This window comes from Pezoporus occidentalis, unplaced genomic scaffold (assembly GCF_034315485.1).
Source record: "Pezoporus occidentalis ecotype Australia unplaced genomic scaffold, CSIRO_AGI_Poc_V1 ctg184, whole genome shotgun sequence".
NCBI lineage: Eukaryota > Metazoa > Chordata > Aves > Psittaciformes > Psittacidae > Pezoporus > Pezoporus occidentalis.
The window spans coordinates 618,365-637,749 of NW_026913683.1; the positions used below are offsets into that span (position 1 = coordinate 618,365).

The 19,385-nt window shown below is 38.2% G+C and overlaps 1 protein-coding gene across 2 annotated transcripts in view; it reads left to right on the forward strand.

Annotated features, from left to right (window-relative positions):
- The first annotated feature begins 1,607 nt into the window (after positions 1–1,607).
- LNPK (lunapark, ER junction formation factor) overlaps positions 1,608–19,385 on the forward strand; it is a 45,323-nt gene continuing 27,545 nt past the window's right edge. The window contains exons 1-6 of one of the 2 annotated variants that reach the window (XM_062615873.1): positions 1,608–1,746; positions 5,663–5,744; positions 6,976–7,020; positions 8,278–8,465; positions 11,836–11,894; positions 15,677–15,717. In XM_062615873.1, coding sequence (XP_062471857.1) covers positions 5,718–5,744; positions 6,976–7,020; positions 8,278–8,465; positions 11,836–11,894; positions 15,677–15,717 — 360 coding nt within the window. In that variant the 5' untranslated portion in view covers positions 1,608–1,746; positions 5,663–5,717. The remainder of the gene's footprint in view (positions 1,747–5,662; positions 5,745–6,975; positions 7,021–8,277; positions 8,466–11,835; positions 11,895–15,676; positions 15,718–19,385) is intronic. The other variant, XM_062615874.1, reaches the window with a different exon arrangement.

Consider the following 19,385-nt stretch of genomic DNA (forward strand, 5'->3'; position numbering starts at 1 on the left):
TGACTCTGCATTGACTGCCACTATTGTGCTTTCAATGAACTTACTTGAAGCCATGATTAGCAGCTAAAGCTGTTACTTAGCTGATATTGTAACTAGCTAATAATGTAAGGCAGAAAGATTCACTCTGAACACTGGCAGAAGCTAAAAGGATTAATTTCCCAATGTCAAAACTAAGAATGAATGTCTGGCAGATGATCAGACCCAGCAGCTCTGCTGTTTAAAGCTTGAACCTGATTGTGCTGCCTGGAAAGGTAGTGGGATACCTTGTTTGTCCTCCCCTGGCCTAAAAGCCTTGCCAATTCTGTTTATATTTGAATTCTTTTTAAAATAGATGCACTGTGTCTGGCTGGGAGGGAGTCGATTTCCTTCACAGCAGCTCATATGCTGCTGCTCTTTGGATTCTGTTACCAAAACAGCACTGGTAACACAACGATGCTTTGGCTACTGCTGAATAGCAATAGCATTGACACTTGCAGTGTCAAGGCTTTCTCCGTACTCTGCTCCCTTAGTGAGCAGGCTGGAGGTAGGCAGGAAGCTGGGAGGGGAAACAGCCAGGACAGCAGACCCAGATTGGCCAAAGGGGTGTTCTGTACCATTTAACATCATGCTTGGCAATAAAATCAGGGTAGCAGAATAAGAAGGTGGGGGGTTTGACTTTCCAGGGTAGACAACTGCTTGAGGACTGGCTGGGCATTAGTTTGCTTGTGAGAGGTTTTATTTCCCTTGCATAACTTTTTTCTTTCCTTCACTTATTAAACTCTCTTTTACACAGTCCATAAGCTTTCTTACTTTTACTCTTCCTAGTGTCTCCCCCATCCCGCTGAGGGGGAGTGAGCAGGAAGCTGCATGGATGCTTTCTTGCTGCCCAGGGTCAACCCACCACGACTGGAAAACCCCCAACATTTACAGGCTACATCCAACAATGCAGGGTGAGCTGAGTACACACGGCTTCTGCAAAGAAACGTTCACTTCAGGGTACTCTGAGGCACCTTCTTCCACATCTGTGCACCTGCTGCCACTTGTGTAGCCACAGCAGTAACACCTCTGAGCAGGGCAGTGGAGACCTTGTGAGAAAGGCAATGCGAACAGAGCAAGTATTCTCTGTTCCTCACTCCTCTCGGCATGGGACAAGCGATGACTGGCACCAGCTAAGAAAGGACACTGGAAAAGAAAACTACCAGGAGCGAGGGCACTGTTACAATGGCAAATACAGAGCACTGCTTCACTCCAAGTAAGTTCAACAGTTGCCTACGGGAAGCAGAGAGCAGACACCTCCTGTGACCCTCAGGCGACTCAAGCTCCCGCCGCCGGGAAAACACATCCAGCTCGGCGTCTGTCAGCACCTACTTCATTGGCAGAGGCTGAACATCAGCGTCACGAAGCTGCTGCGAAGCTCACAGGACAGCCTGACCCTCCTGTTCCTACGTTTTGGTGTTAAAAACTCTCTTTTTCCTGCAAATCAGTATCAAAGACAGCCGCAGCAACGGCTCGGCCTCCGCAGCCCGGCGGAGCAGAGCTGACCCCCTCCAACACCCACCCGCTTTCCGTTGCCTCAGAGGCGGGGCCAGCAACCACCACCCGGGCCCAATCACCCGCGGCCCGGGCCCGCCCCTGTTCCAAAGCGCCCCGCGGCACGACGCGCTGATTGGCAGCCGGGCCGCGCGGGGCCTGATGGGAGCACCGTCGGGGTGGCCTGGCCCCTCCTTTGGCGGGTGGTGGCGGGATGCGCGGCCCGAGCCGCGACAGGTACGTGCTGGCGGGAGAGGAGTGGCCCGGTCCGACCGGACCGAGCGACTCCGCGGTAGGGACCGGCTCCGCCGTGGTGGGGCGGCGGCAGTGGCAGCGGCAGCAGCAGCAGAAGCAGAGGCAGAGGGGCTCAGGCGCCGCGTTTCTGGGTGCTGAAGCGAAGCGGGGCCGCCGGCCGGTGCACCGCCTCACCGCGGACAGCCGGGCGGCTGCTGGGGAGCGAGCCGGCGGGGCTCATTGTCGAAAGTGGAAGCCACTGGGTGCACGGTGGGGGCGGCGCTCGCTTTCCATGCTCGCCCTGGGGCCGCTGGGGGTGGGGGGTGTGTGTTTTCCAGGGCGGCCGGTAAGGCAGGCGCCGGGAGCTGAAGCTGGCCTTTGTCGCCGTCCTGCCCAGCGGCGGGCCATCAAGTTCCCTTCCTGGGCCGCTGGCATTCGCCTTCGCGGGCTTCAAAACAGGGCTGGGCTTCAGAAAGAGCGCCTGACCCACCCACTCCGTGCTCCGCAGCGTCGGAGTCTTTGTGTGGGAACCAGTTTGCCTTTCTAGCTAAGGCTTTGCAAAGCATAGGATCTCCGTGGGATGCCTTCAGACAGAAACAGCTAAAAACGGACTGAAGAAAATTCAGAATCTTGTTCTAACTGATAGGTCCTAGGACAGGCTACGTGGTGGGTGATGCTCCTGGATTTGTTTTGCTTGTTTTCTTGTCCTTTTATGGACTTTATGTGGTCATTGTGGAAGTTTCTGGGGTCAGTAAATTGTGTGATAGTATGAATTTTCGGTGGAAACCTTGTGAGCAGAACTGGAGATTCAGTTGGAAAGGCAGAACTTATGTTCTTTGTAATGGTAAATATCTGAAAATATTTACATAAAGTTAACAAACTTTACAAGAAAAGTATTTAAAGAACATTCTGTCTTCCTTCGGGGAAGAGGCCTGTATGGAAAGCCTCCATTTCAAGTCTCTAACTTCCTTTTTTCTTTTAATATTACTTGTTGTAATATTATTTAGTCTTGAATTTCAGCATGTCAGTTACTAAAACTAATTTTAGAGGCCTTGATTTTTTTTGGAGACCTTTTAATCTTTAAACATAAGCAACAAGCTTGAAGAAATTTGAGACTGACTTGATAAACTGTTATGAGATCATACAACTATTTTCTCCATCTGGATGAATAAGTTGGTGGATGACTTCTGTAATTGCGCATGATTCATCTCTCTTTCAAAAGAAGCCTTTTTGGCTCTGCTACTCTTACTGTGGCACTTTTGCTTTGCGTTTTGCTAATTAACTTGCATGTTTTTGAAGTAGAGATGTTGCTATCAGAATATTATTTTAAGAGGCAAATAACAAAATTGGTAATGTTTTCTTAAGCTTCTACATTGTGTTCTTTAACACTTCAGTTGTCTCTTTTAAACCTAGGGTTAGGAAATGTTGCAGCTATCTTATTTGTGTATTAAAGCAGTGACAATCTTTGTGCAGCCGTGCCGAGTGAGTGGAAAGGACAGCTCTGTGCTAAGGTAATGCAGCCTTTGGAAAGTGCTGTGAAATAGTTTTATGGTTAAAGCATGGGAAGGGAAGGAAAGGAAGAGACTTCTGGAAGGAGGATTTACCATGAACAGTAGGATTAGTGTTAGGTGTGTGGAGTGGCAGGTAAGGAGGAAGTAGGAGAGTTTGAAGCAGTTGAAAATTTGTGTAGTCATGTCAAAAAGGAGAAGCAGGATAGAGGAACTCCATAGGACTCAGAACACTTCTGAGGCACTCCATAGAAACCGTAGAAAGTTTTCCATCTCTTAACGAAGGATGGTTACTCGACTAAACTGTGAATCTGAATCTTGTGGCCCTAATCTCTTAATATCTCTTTGGGGAAGGGTTTTGGTAGTATTACTGACCTGCAGAGCAGCGCACATAAAGCCTGTCAGCATCATGGTTCATGTAAAATTATATGTATGATGACACTTGTCAAACCTGTTTCTCTTTCAGGTACTTGCCAGGTATTTTAAACATATGTAGTAATAGCACTATGAATGTGTTATTGACAAAGGTCGGTGTCACCAATGGCTCATGGATAATGTATACCCAAAAGATCCGCCAACACTTTTGCTGCAGAGGTTCTTTAACTATGGCCTGAAGGAAAACAGCACACAGGCCCTGTGAGCATTTCTGTCTGTCTGTAACAAGAGCTACTGTTGCTCCCAGCAGCTGTGGAAACAAGCTACGTTTGGGAACCTTGTGCTAAGTTTGCAAACTTCTTGATTGGCTATTTGACATAGCTTTCATACTGTTTTTCAATAAAGATACATAATATGTGTTTCTGTAGAAATCGTTGTGAAGAAAGTCATTGCATAGGTATTTCTGTAGAAATATTTGTGAAGAAAGTATCTGCATGTATCCACTGCCAGTACCTGTCATGCAAAAACTCACCTGTAACTACAAAGTGACAACTGTATGAAATTCTTAGTGTTATGTTGTGTGCTTGAAGAATAAAAATACTGCTGCTGTTTCACTGAGTTGAGTTGCTGTAGTAGTGATTCTTTTGAGAATTTACTCAAGAGTCCAAGGGGTAACTGTGCCTTTTCTGTAGCTCACCCCTTTGTGCTAGTAGTTTGGTGGCAGCATAGCTAATTTGTCTGTCTATTCTAGCTTCATTTGTCGTAATTTCAGGTATGGATTTCTTATTTTTAAGCATTGGTTTTGAAATCATAGGGCCTTTAGCTCTGGATTCTGAAGTCATCGGCTTTCTTAGAAGGTGAAGAGGTTACCATACCACAATAGCATTTGTGCTACTGAGCAGTGTGTATCCTTTATTTTGTTAATTTGTTCTGACAGCCACAGACAATTTGGAAACAAATTTGGATTGAGATTAGGTTTCTTTATATTTCATTTTTTTGCCAGAGGTTACTTAATAAACAAGATAATAATTACTCTCATTTCTGCCTAACTAGACCAGTGCTTTATTAAATCTGACTGTTTCATTCCAGAGTTAAAAAGGTTTGAGCCCTAATTGGGAGTGAGCATTAGTTTACTGTGCAGGTGGCTAATAATTGTAATGTTTTAATTCACTGAGTAAAAACTTGTAAATTAAATGACTGGAGGGAAATTCTGCCATCCTAAGGTTCAAAAGTTGATTCCAAGCTGTCAGTTGATTCCGAGCTTCAGCTGATTCCAGCCAGTTGCTGACAGGAAGTTGTTAGGCCTTTTTGTTTCAGGAACCTAGACCCAGATCATCAAGGTATTGCTGTTCATGGGTTGCAGATTTGTGTAGGGTAAGGTGAGCTACTTTTGCACCTTTGGAACTGCTTTAGAGCCATTTGATATGCTGGTGACTGCTCTGTGCATTGTGTGTAGGGAAGACTTGCCAGTGTAGCGCTTTCTTAGTGCAGGTGAAATCTCTTTGAAACTGATTATTTGACCTTGAAACTGATTGTAGGAAGGAAAAACAATAGTGCTCTTGTGGCTGAGAGCATGAGAAGGAAGTATATTTATGGGAGATGAAGTTTCTCATGAATAGTGGGGTATTAATGCTGGATGTCTGGAATGACAGATGAAAAACACATTGAGTTATGCTTATGAGCAGCAGATGAAATAATCAGAAATCAGTTTCTTAATCCTGTTTAATAATTTTTTAAATTGTTTTTCTGCTGGAGGATTTTGGTAGCTTTTTTCAGTAGTTGTTTTATGCCTCTATTTTTGGGGACTCCCCTCTGGTTAAATATTTCCAAAGTCAAAATAAGTATAGTCGCATCAGGGCTGTTCAGCTGACTACAGGATGGCCTGTGAAACAGACTGGATTTTTAAATAATACATGGGTAGATAACTAGCCAATGGCTTTATGTGATATTTTGATTCCTTTATATACTGGAACAAATACAAGAATCTTGAACTATGCTGTTAGATTACTCCTAAGTGCTTAATGCTTCATTTCTAGCTGTGAATTCTTGTAGAAGATTGATAGCTCTGCCAACATTTGTCCACAGTAGAAGATGGGTGGATTAATTTCAAGATGGAGGGTAAGTAAAATTGTGTAATGATATAGTACTCTTTCATCTAGAAGATGGGAATATGCAGGATGCATTTCTTAATGTCTGTTGGTTAACTGTTATTACTGGTTGAATGTTAGTGCTAAACTTTTCCCTTTAATATCTCATTTAAAAGTCCAGTAGAGAGGCATAATGATCAAAAATGTTTTCTGGCAAATCCTTAAACTGTGAAAATGTGGCTCTCCTTTATTTCCTTTGTAGTGCCAGGCCTGGCACTGGTTTGGTTAACTTACAAAAATACCATTTTAACTGTTCCTGTAAATCTAAATAGCTTTGTGGTGCTTCACTGGGTTAGATAGAGCAGCATCTGTGACTTGAAAGATTAGTGGCTGTTTTAGGTCAAAATATGTCTGTTCTGAGAAATATTTTGGTAGCTATGTATGCAAGTCTTTCTTACTGCTTTTATTAGCTTGTATATTATTAAATGGTCTATTGAGTTTGTGAGGAAGAAGCATGAGGTTTTTGACTATTCTCTTGGCAGGTGTGAGTTGTTTGAGTCTAGGTTTCCCTTTACATACTATCAATTGATTTCAGAGCCTCTCATACAAAACTCCTTTGAAGGCAAATGTTTAGATGAAATGTCAGTTCTGTGTAACAAAAAGCAGCTCACTTTCGTGGTGGTACAGTATGGGCTATGGTTTCTGAATCTGTGGCTTGAAGGGTGGGAGAAAGATAGTGGATTTATCTTAGAAATGAGGAAAGGAACCTACAAGGTGGATTTCAAGTTGTTCCTAAGGGGAATTTTAGTGGAGATGATAACATTTGTTTGCAATTGCTTATAATTTAATTGGAGCACTGTCTGTATGTGGAATGAACAGTAATAAAAAGCCTAAATTCTCAAGTTAGGGCTTCCTGTGTATATTCTCTTTGTTTTGCCTATTCCTTCCACTCATCAGTTCTGTCCTTGTTTTACTTACCACACACATCCATTATTGCTGTACATGCATTATAGGTTTTTATCTGTTTGTGGTGTAGGAGCAGAGCCTTCAGTTAATAGTAATACCAACTATAAAATAGTGATTCATTACAGTCCCTTCTATTTGTCATTATTAAAATAGGAAAACTTACCTTTATGTAAAGTAGGTAATATATTCGTGTATAATGAATGTCTTTTTGTTAGTAAACTGTTAATATATGGTAATCCTCAAAATTTTGTCTTTTTAAAAAGTGAGATCAACATCTTTGTTCTTTCCCTTGTAAGCAGGCAAAGCCTTCCACTGTAGAAGTATTAGAAAAAATTGATAAGGTATGTATTTGTGTTTGATTTTTGTTCAGAAATATTCATCCTTTTTTGACGGTCATGTAATTCTTTCACATTAGGTAAAATACAGTAATGAATTTTTTAATTACTTTGATAATTATTCCAGTTGGATGTACTAGAGACTGAGTTTCAGATGGACTGTTACCTTTTTCCCCTACTAGTCATTAGCACCTCCTCTCCCTGCAAAAAAAAAAACCAAAAAACCAAAACCAAAAAATTCCCAACCAACCAAAAGAAATGCTGTATAATGGACAGTGAGACAGTACAGTTTGAGAATTTATTTAGAGAGCTTGAAATGGGAATGGATGTGAAGTAGGCTCTGTTGGCTATATTGCATAATATAGTTATAACTAATGGTTAAAATCCCATGTAATGGAAGATGTCACTAACAAAAAATTCCATTCATCAGATGCATGAGAAAAGCTTCAGTGTATGTTTTAAGTATAAGAGTTGTAACTGTAGTGGTAGTAAGATCGGGGCAGAATAACTGAATAGACGGTTCAATAATCAGTTGTGATTTTTTTTTTTTTTTTTTAGCCAGCATTTGACAGATGTCTGTACTCTGGGGAAATTAATGGTTTTGAAATATGCTCTTCATAGTTTTTGTTTTCCTTTTATTGAAAATACTTTCCTTTTATTGTGAGTATTCCTGTTGTTACTTGAAATGCAGTCAAAATGGTGACATAGCAGAGCATTGCTTGATTGCTTACTAATATGCCAGAAGCATCATACAGATGTTGAGGATTTCACTGTTCATGTGAGGAAAATTATGAAATTAAAATATGTGAAATGATGGAGGAGTTTCAGGCATTTCCCATGTTAATAGAAAAGTGTTAGAAGCGTTTGAAATTCCACAGGTGCCTGATAAAAGTTTTAGAATGCAAATTATGGTTGGTAGTGATTTAGTGATTGTAAAGACCCATTCGTAGCATTAGTATTTTCCTTTTGTCCCAAATAGACTAAAAAATTATAAGTAGGAAAAAGTGCTGATTTGCAGAATTTCTCCCCAGTTGTGATGCGCTACTGCAAATGCAGTGCAAGTGGCCTATATTACAATGTTAATAGTGTGATGTATTTATGTTGTGAAAGTTATCTTTGGGCAAATATTGTCATTTATCAAAAAGCTTGACTTTTCTAATCGAGTATCAAATAGATATGGCTAATTTTAGCAAACACTTGAAGGCAGCTTAGTAAAATCACCTACTAACTTCATTGATAAGGTTTAACCCTTTTTATTTACAGGAAATACAGACATTAGAAGAATTTAGAGAAAAAAATCAGAGGCTACAGAAACTATGGGTTGGAAGGCTGCTTCTCTACTCTTCGCTTCTTTACCTTATTACCTGCTTAATTGTATATTTGTGGTGTCTTCCTGATGAGTGGACAGCAAGGTTGATAATGACACTTCCATTTTTTGCATTTCCATTGATGTAAGTAAATATGCCTCTTATGAGTCTTTCTTCCACCCCCTCCCCTGGTGTTGTGTCTAGTAAAAGGAGATGAAAAATGCATCTCAGCAGGGGTTTGGGTTTGCTTTTGACAATCCTTGAGTTGTCATAACTTGCTGAATTTTTTTTTTTTTTTTTAGAGATAAATCCAAGTAGTTAGGCAGACACTTTCTTTGAGGGAAATCTTCCTCATGGGATGGGTTTAGTGTTGAACTAAGTCTTACCATGAAAAGATGTTAGCATCTGAAGTTACTTGGCTTTTTATTTATATTATTAGGGCTACAGGCTGAACAGCTTTAGCCAAGGTAATGTAATGTAAGCAGAAGAGCATAATTTTGTGTTTTATTTGTACTGCTGTTTGGAAAAGTAACACTTCTATAAGAAAGTGGCTGAAGGTATGTCACCTGTATATAAAATGCACTGTATAAAATCATGGGGAAAAACCCCCAAAGCAATAATGAATGGAGAAACTTACATATTAGGTGACAACACAGAAGTCACCTGAAAGGTCATTGGCCTAAATATGGTGTTACTTTTACATAATTAGCTGTTTTCCTGGAAAATAATTTACAGTTTTTATCAACGGGAAAATATCCTAACATCATTGGATCCAACTAGGAGAAAATATTGTCTATTTTCTTGTTCCACTGAGCTGATTGGCAGCTTGTGCTCATGAATGGCTTTTGTTTTCTAAGAAAACTACTCTTCTAAAAACCGGCTCTCGCCTCACATACCCAGTTGCTTCCCTGTCTCCTCTTTCCGTAGACCATTAAGGAGAAGAAGCAACCTACTGAGCAACTTTCATGCCAGTCGGAAGCACAGTGCATTTGCTGATTTGCTGAAATGAGCATCATAAATACTGTCCATATTTGTATGGCACCTGTATATGAAAACATGACTTGTCAGTGCCTTAGCTTTAGATTTGAAAGGCAAAGTCGAATCTAAATATTTAAGGCTTTGCAATTTTGATTCGTGTGGGTCAGCATAACATAACATGGAAAGAAACCCCTTGAAGATGATTTTTGTGCATCGTATTGTATGATGCATAATGTATTAATGTGCTGCTGTTATGGAATCCTGTGGAGAAGATACACGGGCAGCAGTATCTTGACTAGAAAGGATTAATATAGAAATTAACACTCAAAATTAATCTTTGGCAGCAATATGAATTGACTTTGCATTTAAGGGCAAGGATTTGGAGCTCTTTGTTGTTAGCATGCGATGCTTGCTTGTGCTAACAGCGAAGGCTTGTAGAAGAGGAAGTATTACCAGCCTTCTTTCACTTAGGTGTGTTCGGATTTGTGTAGAGATTAAAACTTCTGTTGCTGAAGGTGATGGCTTCTAGTGCTGTGGAGTGAATTTGCACAAAGGACTTTTATTCTCTAGTTTGTCTTCCAATTCTTGTTTCTTCCTTTTTTTTTTCTTTTAAAGGTGGTTTCTGTAAAACTCTGAATTGGATATCGTCTTACTAACATTTAGAATTAGACTGTTGTTCTCTTATGACTTGCAACTGTTTATCAGGTTTTTCCCATAAGCTATTCCCCTTCAGCTTTTTTTGGCAGATATGAATGGCAAGCAACTGCCAGCTTGTCTTTGTTCTCGGTCAAGAGGTGACTCCACGCTGAATGCCTGGTGCCACCCAGTAATAGCTCTAGAGATTTTTCAGCCCTAATCAGACTGGAATGTGTCTGCCTTTTCCAGCTTGCAGTCAGTCACCAACTTATTTCTGCCTTAGGTCATTCCCTCAGAGTCTCAGCAAGTTACTGATGCTGGTAGAGTGAGTTAAGTTCTAGGAATATATAACATTATTACTTTTAAATGCCTACTGAAACATCTGAAAAGTTGAAGACCTATGTTAGCATATTAGAAGGATGCTTCCCTTGAAATGACTTTCATTTGAATTAGGTTGTTTCATCTTGCATATCTGATTTTCAGAAAAATATTTATTTGTAAAATTGGTCTGAAATGGTCTGCTATTAAACTTTACCTCTTTAAGAACTTTAAGGTGAATGTTCTTTAATTTCATGAAGTCCTACCATATATCTGTTAGCTTAGAATACAGCCTGAAGTAGAATAGTCTTTATTAAGCATACAGTAAAAAAAAAAATGCTTTTGTCTATGTAACTTAGTCTGTAAGAGAGTTAAAATCCTGTAAAACATTTCTTTTGATACATTATCGAGAGACATACATTGTATAAGTGGACACAGCCATCCACAGCACACCTTTGAACATGGAATAGTTAAATTTTTCTCTGTTTCTCTGATGTTTGATAGGTTACTGTTGCATTCCAGTTGTCTTGTCTAACTTCCTTAACTCAGGTGGTGGTGTTAATACTTGAAAACATTTTAAACTGGGCAGCCATTATATAAATGCGAAAGATGTTCCTATAAATCACGTAGAAGCTACTTGAAATCTAGTACTAGCATTTTACTTGTTTTCTTAACTAGCTGTTACTCAGAAAACCTTTTGAGTTGTTTTTTTTTTTTTTTTTCCCCCAAATGAAACATTACTAGTTTAAGCTTTATTATATAGTGCTTGCCACTAGGAGAGTTTTGACTGAGGTGCTTGGAGGGGCTTGAAGTATGAGGTTTGCCACTTGGCTTAGGCTGAGTAACTTGCCAGGGAAAGTGTCAACTTAATAATTATAAGCAATTCTAAGCTTTAAAACAAATGAAGTCCAGATGATTGCAGAGAGACCTTTCAAATGTAAAATGATCATAGACCAGTTTAACTTTATCTTGAGCACAGATAAACTGCTACATTGTTTGAGCTAAATCAGCTGAAACCCTGCAGAAACTGAGTAGATTCAGAGTTCTGTAAAATTGCCAGAAGTCAGGTCAGTTAACTCTGGGAGACCGTTTGTACAGTAGCCGAATCTCATGGTTTTCATTGGTATTAAATTCTTCCTGCGAATCTCCTGGGTCTTAATTTTGGGTCTTAGCTGATAAGCTTGGCTTTCTGGATAACATGAGTCATAAATCTATCAAGTAAGATGTGATGACTAAGTAATTTTCAGCTAGCTGCACACACCTTGATTTTTAAAAGTTCCCACTGAACATCTGAGCGAGTGATGATGTTACTTGCTGCTCTTGCTGCCTTAGTATTTCTACCTATAGTAATGCTTGGTTAAACTTTATTAAAGAGGATGATTTTGTTTAGATCAACATTGATGTCCTGTTGACAAGGTATAATTGAATTCTTAGCTTTCTGTATAAACATTGTTCAAAGATTACTGTTCTTTGTATTTGAAAAATTAAATTTAATTTGGTAAGTATTCTGTTTGCTAAATGACTTCAGAAATGGTTACTGTAATATATTTTAATTAATATAATTTTCCTTTCTGTTTTAAAGAATCTGGTTTATAAGAACACTGCTCATTTTTTTCTTTTCCAAAAGGACAGAAAGGAATAGTAAGTATTTTTCTGTCTTTTTTTAGAATATGACCTAATTGCTGTGAAAATGTAAATATTTTTGATAACTTGGCTTCCAGGAAAAGAGAGCAGCCTTTTGGTTGATGCTGAAATGGGTAGCATTAGCTAAACTGTTGTTTCTGCCACATGGTTCTTGAAAGAACAGGAAGGAATCTACTTAATTTTTCACTTACTGAATTGTGGTAACTTTCTCCTGTCATTGCATGTTTCAAAGTATCATGGAACAAAATGTAGTGTAGGCATGAGGGAAAGGAAATAGAAGCAATAGTAGTAGTTCCCTCAATACTTGCATCTTGCAATTATATCCAATAGTCTTTGTTATCTTTATGTATAAGAGAAAAGATTTAAGTAGATCTGTTTAATTTGTTTGCCAGTAGAGCTTTTCTCTCCCAAGTTCTCCAAAGCATGCTTATGTTTTCCTGAGCAGAGAAGGGATAAGCAGGTGTTTTTGTGCTGTTTTGAGAGCTAAGGAAAATAGGGAGTCATATAACAAAGCCAAAAAGGAATCATAGAATGGTTAGGATTAGAAGGGACCTTAAAGATCATCTAGTTCCAGCCCCCCTGCTGTGGGAAGGGAGGTGTTCAAATATGTATAAAAAGTTAACATGCAGATTCATTCTAATACAAGTTTTGAAAACTGCATCTGTGGCACTTGTCTGCAGTAGTTAGAATTCATTTGAGACTTCCTTTGAAAGCAGTCCAGCCTGTAACAGTATTTCATAGTGATGTGACTAATAATACAGGAAAACCTCAACACTGTACTATGTTTTATGACTTGTAGAGCAACATGATGTATTTAATTTGTGACAGCTTATGAGTTAAATATCACTTTTGGAATTTTTCTTAAACTTAATGTTTGCATTTGATATGCAAGCATAGGACATATATTTTTATGCAGAAATAAAGTTGTCCATATCTTCTGTGGTGCTGTGTGATTCATTTCTAAGGTGAATGTATATTTGCATTTCATGCCTGGATAAGAAAAAAAAGTATGCTTTTTTTCCAGTTTGCTTAAATGCCTTTATTGTCATTTTTAGCATACAAGCAGGTCTAGTGGTTTTGTTGAACTTGTGTATAAAGAGTTTTAGTAGATGTGAGAACATGCGAGAAGGAATTATTTCTGCATTGTTCCAGAGATTAGGTAAAAATGAAGTTTTTTACCTCAAAGATATGAGTCCTGTATTTGGAGAAGACAAATCAAATGTGCAGTGCAAGAGTAACAGCAGTAAAGCAGGAGAAAATGTAGCTCAGAGAGCAAAACTGGCAACTGAGTGGCTCAGAGCTAGCCTTTTACTTTGGGGGAAGTTAATACAACACACTGATTCACTGGAGATGATTATATAATACCCTAAAGCTCCAAAGAGGTTCTGTGCTGGATAACTAGACTATACCAGTTCTGGCAACTGTGCTCTGAATGGGGAAAAGCTGGTCGTGAAGACACTAAGAAAGGTGATATGGAGAGATTACAGAATTTCAGTTTTTAAGATTGGTCAGGCAAACAACTGTTGACAAATATTCAGGCTGATCTGTCCTAAAGTGTGATTAAAATAAGTGAGGTATCTTGCAGGTATTGGCTTCTCTGGTATGAATTATTTTTTTTCTGTAGGCTTGATTTAAGGTAAGACCTCACTGGGAGTATTGTGCACAGTTCTGGTGTCCTCAACTTAAAAAGGACATGGAACTGTTGGAACAAGTCCAGAGGAGGGCCACGAGGTTGATCAGGGGACTGGAGCACCTCCCATATGAAGACAGGCTGAGAAAGTTGGGGCTGTTCAGCTTGGAGAAGAGAAGGCTGAGTGGAGACCTCAGCAGCCTTCCAGTATCTGAAGGGGGCCTATAGGGATGCTGGGGAGGCACTCTTCATTAGGGACTATAGTTACAGGACAAGGGGTAACGGGTTCAAACTTAAAACAGGGGAAGTTTAGGTTGGATATAAGGAAGAAATTCTTTACTGTTAGGGTGGTGAGGCACTGGAATGGGTTGCCCAAGGAGGTTGTTAATGCTCCATCCCTGGTGGTGTTCAAGTCCAGGTTGGACAAAGCCTTGGGTGACATGATTTAATGTGAGGTGTGTCTGCCCATGGCAGGGACGTTGGAACTAGATGATTTAAAGGTCCTTTCCAACCCTAACTATTCTATGATTCTATATTTTCTTTTTTTGAGTGTACTTTGCAGTAATTGCCATTTGGCCATGTCTGAAGGGGCAGGTGTTCCATGAAGTTCTTGTTGAACATGGGATATAAAGTGATGAGAAACAAAACTGATAGCATTGCTTCGTGGGAGGCTAGGCTTGAAGATGTTCTAGGTATTTCTGTATGTGTTTCCGAAGTAACTGGTAACAGCTCATGGTGTTGTGCTATTTGTTTGGCTACATGATACCACACTGTTGCAGTGCATTTCTGGTGTAGGGCTACATGAGAGGCTATGTTCTAATGTAAATGTAAAATTTGGTGGAGGAAGATACCTTATTAATGTGAAAATCCACAATTCGTGGAATTGTCTATCTTCTGTGTTCCAACCTAATGCTAAATGTGGTCTTGTTCCGTGTTCTTTTTATCTTAACTATATACATGATTGTTGTAGTTACCCTTTCATTGCACAAACTTTCAGATATGTATGCGCCCAGTTTTAATATTTTATACATTTAATACAGTGTCTTTATCAAAATAAATTTTTACATTCTGGAACAGTTCAAGTAATTATGTGTTCACTGCATTCTGAGTAACAGTATTGTTCCTGAATTAACTTCAAAAAATGTGCATAGCATACTTATATACAAATAAAGATACAAAATAGTATATATTTAGTTTGCTGGGCTTTGTTTTTTTTCTTGTTGTTCTATGAATCTTTTTCTTTCCTTTTTTTCTTAACTGAAAAATGGGTAAAAATAGATAGATCTGACAGGAAATGAACTGCTGGTGTCCAGCAGAGCTAGAAAGGGAAGAAGCTGTAAAGTTTTTTTGTTAAACTCTTCTTGCTGTGAAGGAGGTAGTAGAAAGTGGGTTATCAAGAGGATACCTTCTGTATTAGGTTATGGTTAATTATAAGGAGTTTTCTGTGAGTGCCAAGCTGCAACATTGACTTAAAGGAAAATCACACGTGCATTTGACCTTTCTTCTTTCCTGTCCTTTTAGAGAGATTAAATGCTGTGACTAGTAGTTGTAACAGTCTCTCTTAATATTTAGTAGTAAAAGGATCTTCTGGTAGCTTTTCTTACAAAACTTGGGGTTTTGGTATTGTCTTGAAAGGTGTAATAGGTTGAGATTTGAAGCTCAGAACTCACCTGGCATTTGAAATTTATGTGTCTTAAAAGGCTTACATGAAGTAATAGCCAGTAAATCTGGTACTTGGATATATTAATACTTAGACCTCAAGGTTGGATTTTTTTTCCTGTAGTTTGACATATGAGATTAAGCATATTTGGTCCATTGCTGTACCAGTTTTAATGTGCATCAAAGAAGGGCACTGGCTAGAATCGGTTTGTTTAATGAGGAGATGGTACATAAGATTATTTTAAGTTGTAACTGTAAAGTGATGTGGGCTGTAATTTATAATTTTCAATGTTTCAATGTTTAAAATGAATTATGTTTTTTTAATGTCACAAACACTTCAGGTATTTTATGCAATGTTTACTAATGTTGTAGGGTTGGTAGTGGTCAGTGCATAATTTTTCCTGATTGCTCAGGATGAAACAATGTTTAGAACGTGCTGAAATTCTCTTATTCATATATGAAAACTAATGCATGATGTCCTTCTTTTTAGATGATGCGCTGGAAGATTTAAAATCTCAAAAGAAAAAAATAGTAAGTAAAACTTCAAGAAAAGCTAGTTGTTAGGAGTTTGATTGTAATATATAGATGAAGAGTGGAAGGAGGGGAAACTATTACCACTCCTCTGTTTTCGTACATTTCCTAGTACCACACAAGGTTTTCCTTACCCCCAAATTACAAAGGACTGCTTGCATGAGAGAATAAATTGTCTCCTTGTATTTGAACTTAAAAGCTATTGTTTTAATGTTACTAGATCTGTGTAAAGTGATTCCGTTTTGTCAGAAAACAAAAATGTGTGCTTTAACCTACTCATTGCTGACTGCTGCTTTTACTTTTGGTGCAACACTTAACACTTCTTATAATTCTATTTAAGAACATAGAGTGCAAGTATATCTTTGATAGTTATTCAGTCACTTAATGTCTTCTTAATAATTGGTAAAAAGGACTTTAATCTAGACAAGATGAACTTATCTTTCAAGTGACAGATTGTTTATATCTTAAATGCATCACCAGTTAATTCCTGTCTTCCTCCATCTTATTTTTGTGCTATGTATTTCTTCCATTCTTTCCTCCAAAAAATTATGTTGTGTATCAGTCCTATCAGTTTTCTTGGTGTCATCTATTTTGTGAGCTGTGTGGATGGGTTAACAGTATAAAACTGGTGTATGCCAGGTACTTGCTTTAACTGGATCAACAGTTGATCTCAGCCAAATTTAGGATGGAAAAGATTCCAAGTCTTGGATAACTTGGACTCTTTGCAGATTTATTTATTTTTTATTATTTTCTTTTTAATAAATTTCTTCTCCCCTTAATCATTCCAGAAGGAAGTTTTCTGTTTACTTATGTTGCTGGTTTCATCTCTTGCCTGGCAAAGTTTTGCTTGCAAGGCAAAATGTAAAACCCACCACCACTAAAAAATCCCAACAAATCAAACCTCAGACACCCTCCTTCTCCAAACAGTCCTTCCTCCCCTCAAAAACTCCAAAAGTTGTAGTATGAAGCTGTATTGTTGATGAGTTTCCCAACTGTTCACCTCATGCCTTCTGGATTTTGCCATGGTAGCTAAATTAACTGAAAACCCACAAGAAAGCTACCAAAACTCTGTCAGGTAAGAGTCTGATATCGTATGCCCTTTTACAGGGGAAGCAGCTTTCACTGATCTTCCACTGCATTTTTTACTTATATATATATATATATATATATATATTTACTTTTAAAATGTAGATGTAAAAATTATTACCAGAGAACAATGATATAATTAGGTTACTGGTTAAGAGGATTTGCTGACATTTGCATATGCTGTTCTTTATATTAAGGAATCTGTTAGTTGAAGTGTTCTTTGAGTGCGGTGATAAAAATGGTGTTGGAGAGGTTTACATTTTCTGAGAATAAAATAAATGAGTATGAAAACTGTGTTTTTAATTTTTATTTTATGAAAACTGCTTAACTGAAATTAGTTAATCTTTCTGGTGTACGTAGCCATTGGATGGCTTTGGAGGGAACTTTCTTGGAGCAGAAAAAGCATAATGGAGAACAAGTCAGCTTTTGGAATCTTAAATGTGAAGCATTTCGGTTTAGTTTTCCATAATCACGAAAATCCTCATATTTATTCTAGAAGAACTAACAATACTGAGCACTTCCTTAGAGAAAAGGCATTGAACAAAAGAAAACTAGGAAGAAGCTGGTTTATAAAAGGGAGAGGTTTTTGCGTGTTTTTTCTTTTGGGCATTGATGCTCTTGAAACAAGATGTGTGTATATTGCATATGCAGAAAATTAAGCCCAACATATTGTAGAAGAGCAGGCAGTAGTTTAATGTTAAATAACTGCATGAATACTTAGTGAACGATATAGAAATTATAGTGTAACTATGGAGAGTTTAAACCTGGAAATATAAATTACCATTAGTATATATGTATGTGAAGTTTTAAACATTAAAAAGAAACTTCTAAGTAAGATTGGTAGAACAGACTTCTGGGAAGTACAATAACCTATAACTCAGCTGTTTTTCAATCTGAGGGGAGTTAAAAAGTCCATGGTTATTTCCTAATCTTGTGAGTGCCTGGTTCCTATGAAGGAACCAGAAACAGAAGACTTATTGCAACCTCTTGAATCAGAAGTGTTGGTATTTTTTTACTCAGAATATTGACTCCTGATTTTCATCATAATTTAAAGGTATTCAATTAAGCATTAAAATGAAATAAACATACATGAAACCTAGCATGTTAAAATGAGCTGAAAGTGGATGCAGGTAATGAGTCAGAATATACTTTGTCTTTTAGATAAAAATACTTACTACGTTCTGTAAAAATTTGGGTTTGATAATATTTCTTTTTATTTTGGATTAACTTTCTTAGCACTGTTTGTGGCTTTGAATACCTATATCAACACCTACTTTTTAGTAAAACAAAGTAAAAACCTTCAAGTAAATTAATGTAAAGCAAGAAGGAAAGGGATTTTGTTTTTTTTTTTTTTTCGTTAGATTCTGGTTTGCTACTGAGTTTGCAAATAGGATTAGTTACTAAGATACTTACATTGTGATCCTCAAAGTATCTGGGATAAGTAAATTATGTATTTCCTGCTTATTTGTAATGCAAATGGTTTTCTGGGCATTGTCATGCTGCCACAACAGCTATGGCTTTTCACTTCATTGCAGCTCAGATACCTGATTGCTAGAGAAATCTTATATTGAAGACAATTATCCTTTTGAAAAAATGTTACACTACTTGTGTCTTACAGGCTTGTGGTCCACCTTTTCTCTAGTGACATTACTTATGTGCTGAAGAGTTCCTGTAATGGAGTAAGCTCCTCATCTATTATAAATGCCCTGGTGGCTATGCAATGAGCTGCTCAATAGAACTAAAGTTCTGTTCCATGGCATAATCATGTGGATATTCATGTGGGTGAAATACCTGACACATGCAAATATAGATACTTCATCTGGAAATGCCTGTTAATATTCTCTATCCTGTACTTTGATGCACAGTTTGTGTAATACTTAATTCTACACAGAACTGACTCTACACTATTTTTTTCCTAGTGAATGCTTTTTTTTCTTTATGGATTGGTGGTAGGGATTAAGTTTATTAGCTATAATTAAGGCACTACAAGATACAACTTTTTTTTTTCCCCTCCTTGATTGTAAGATGTGCTCTGGTTGTGTAGCTCTAACTTCGGCTTTAGAGTTCTTGGTTCATGAGGATGTCAACCCTTAAGCCTGAATGTATAGATGAACAAGTTCAGAGGGTTAAGCATATTAAAGCAAGGGCACAGGACATTTATTAAGCTGCTACAAGGGGGAATTAGTGGAGACTTTACCTGGAGCAGCAGTCTAAAGATGGGATAATTATTAGCCTGAGGACAGAGTTGCAAAGATACTGTAGTGATTACTTTGCTAATGTTAGAATTAAGCTTTGCTGAAGTTTGCTCAGCTACCCTTATAGGAGGCTGAGTGTAATATTAGACTTGAGCTGCCTTCCTAGCCATTTCAGGTAAGAATTTGGAAAGTTGCTTCTGCTAATTTTCCAAAAACAAGAAGTCTGATTTCGAGGCTGCCTTAGAGTTAACAGCATGTGTGGTGAAAATTCAGCATATGAATTTTGTTATTTAAAATAACTACTGTTTCATGAACTTTAAATTTTCAACTTTCTAAGCATATAAGACTTGTAGATACTTTGATAGCCTTCAGTATGTGACAAAAACT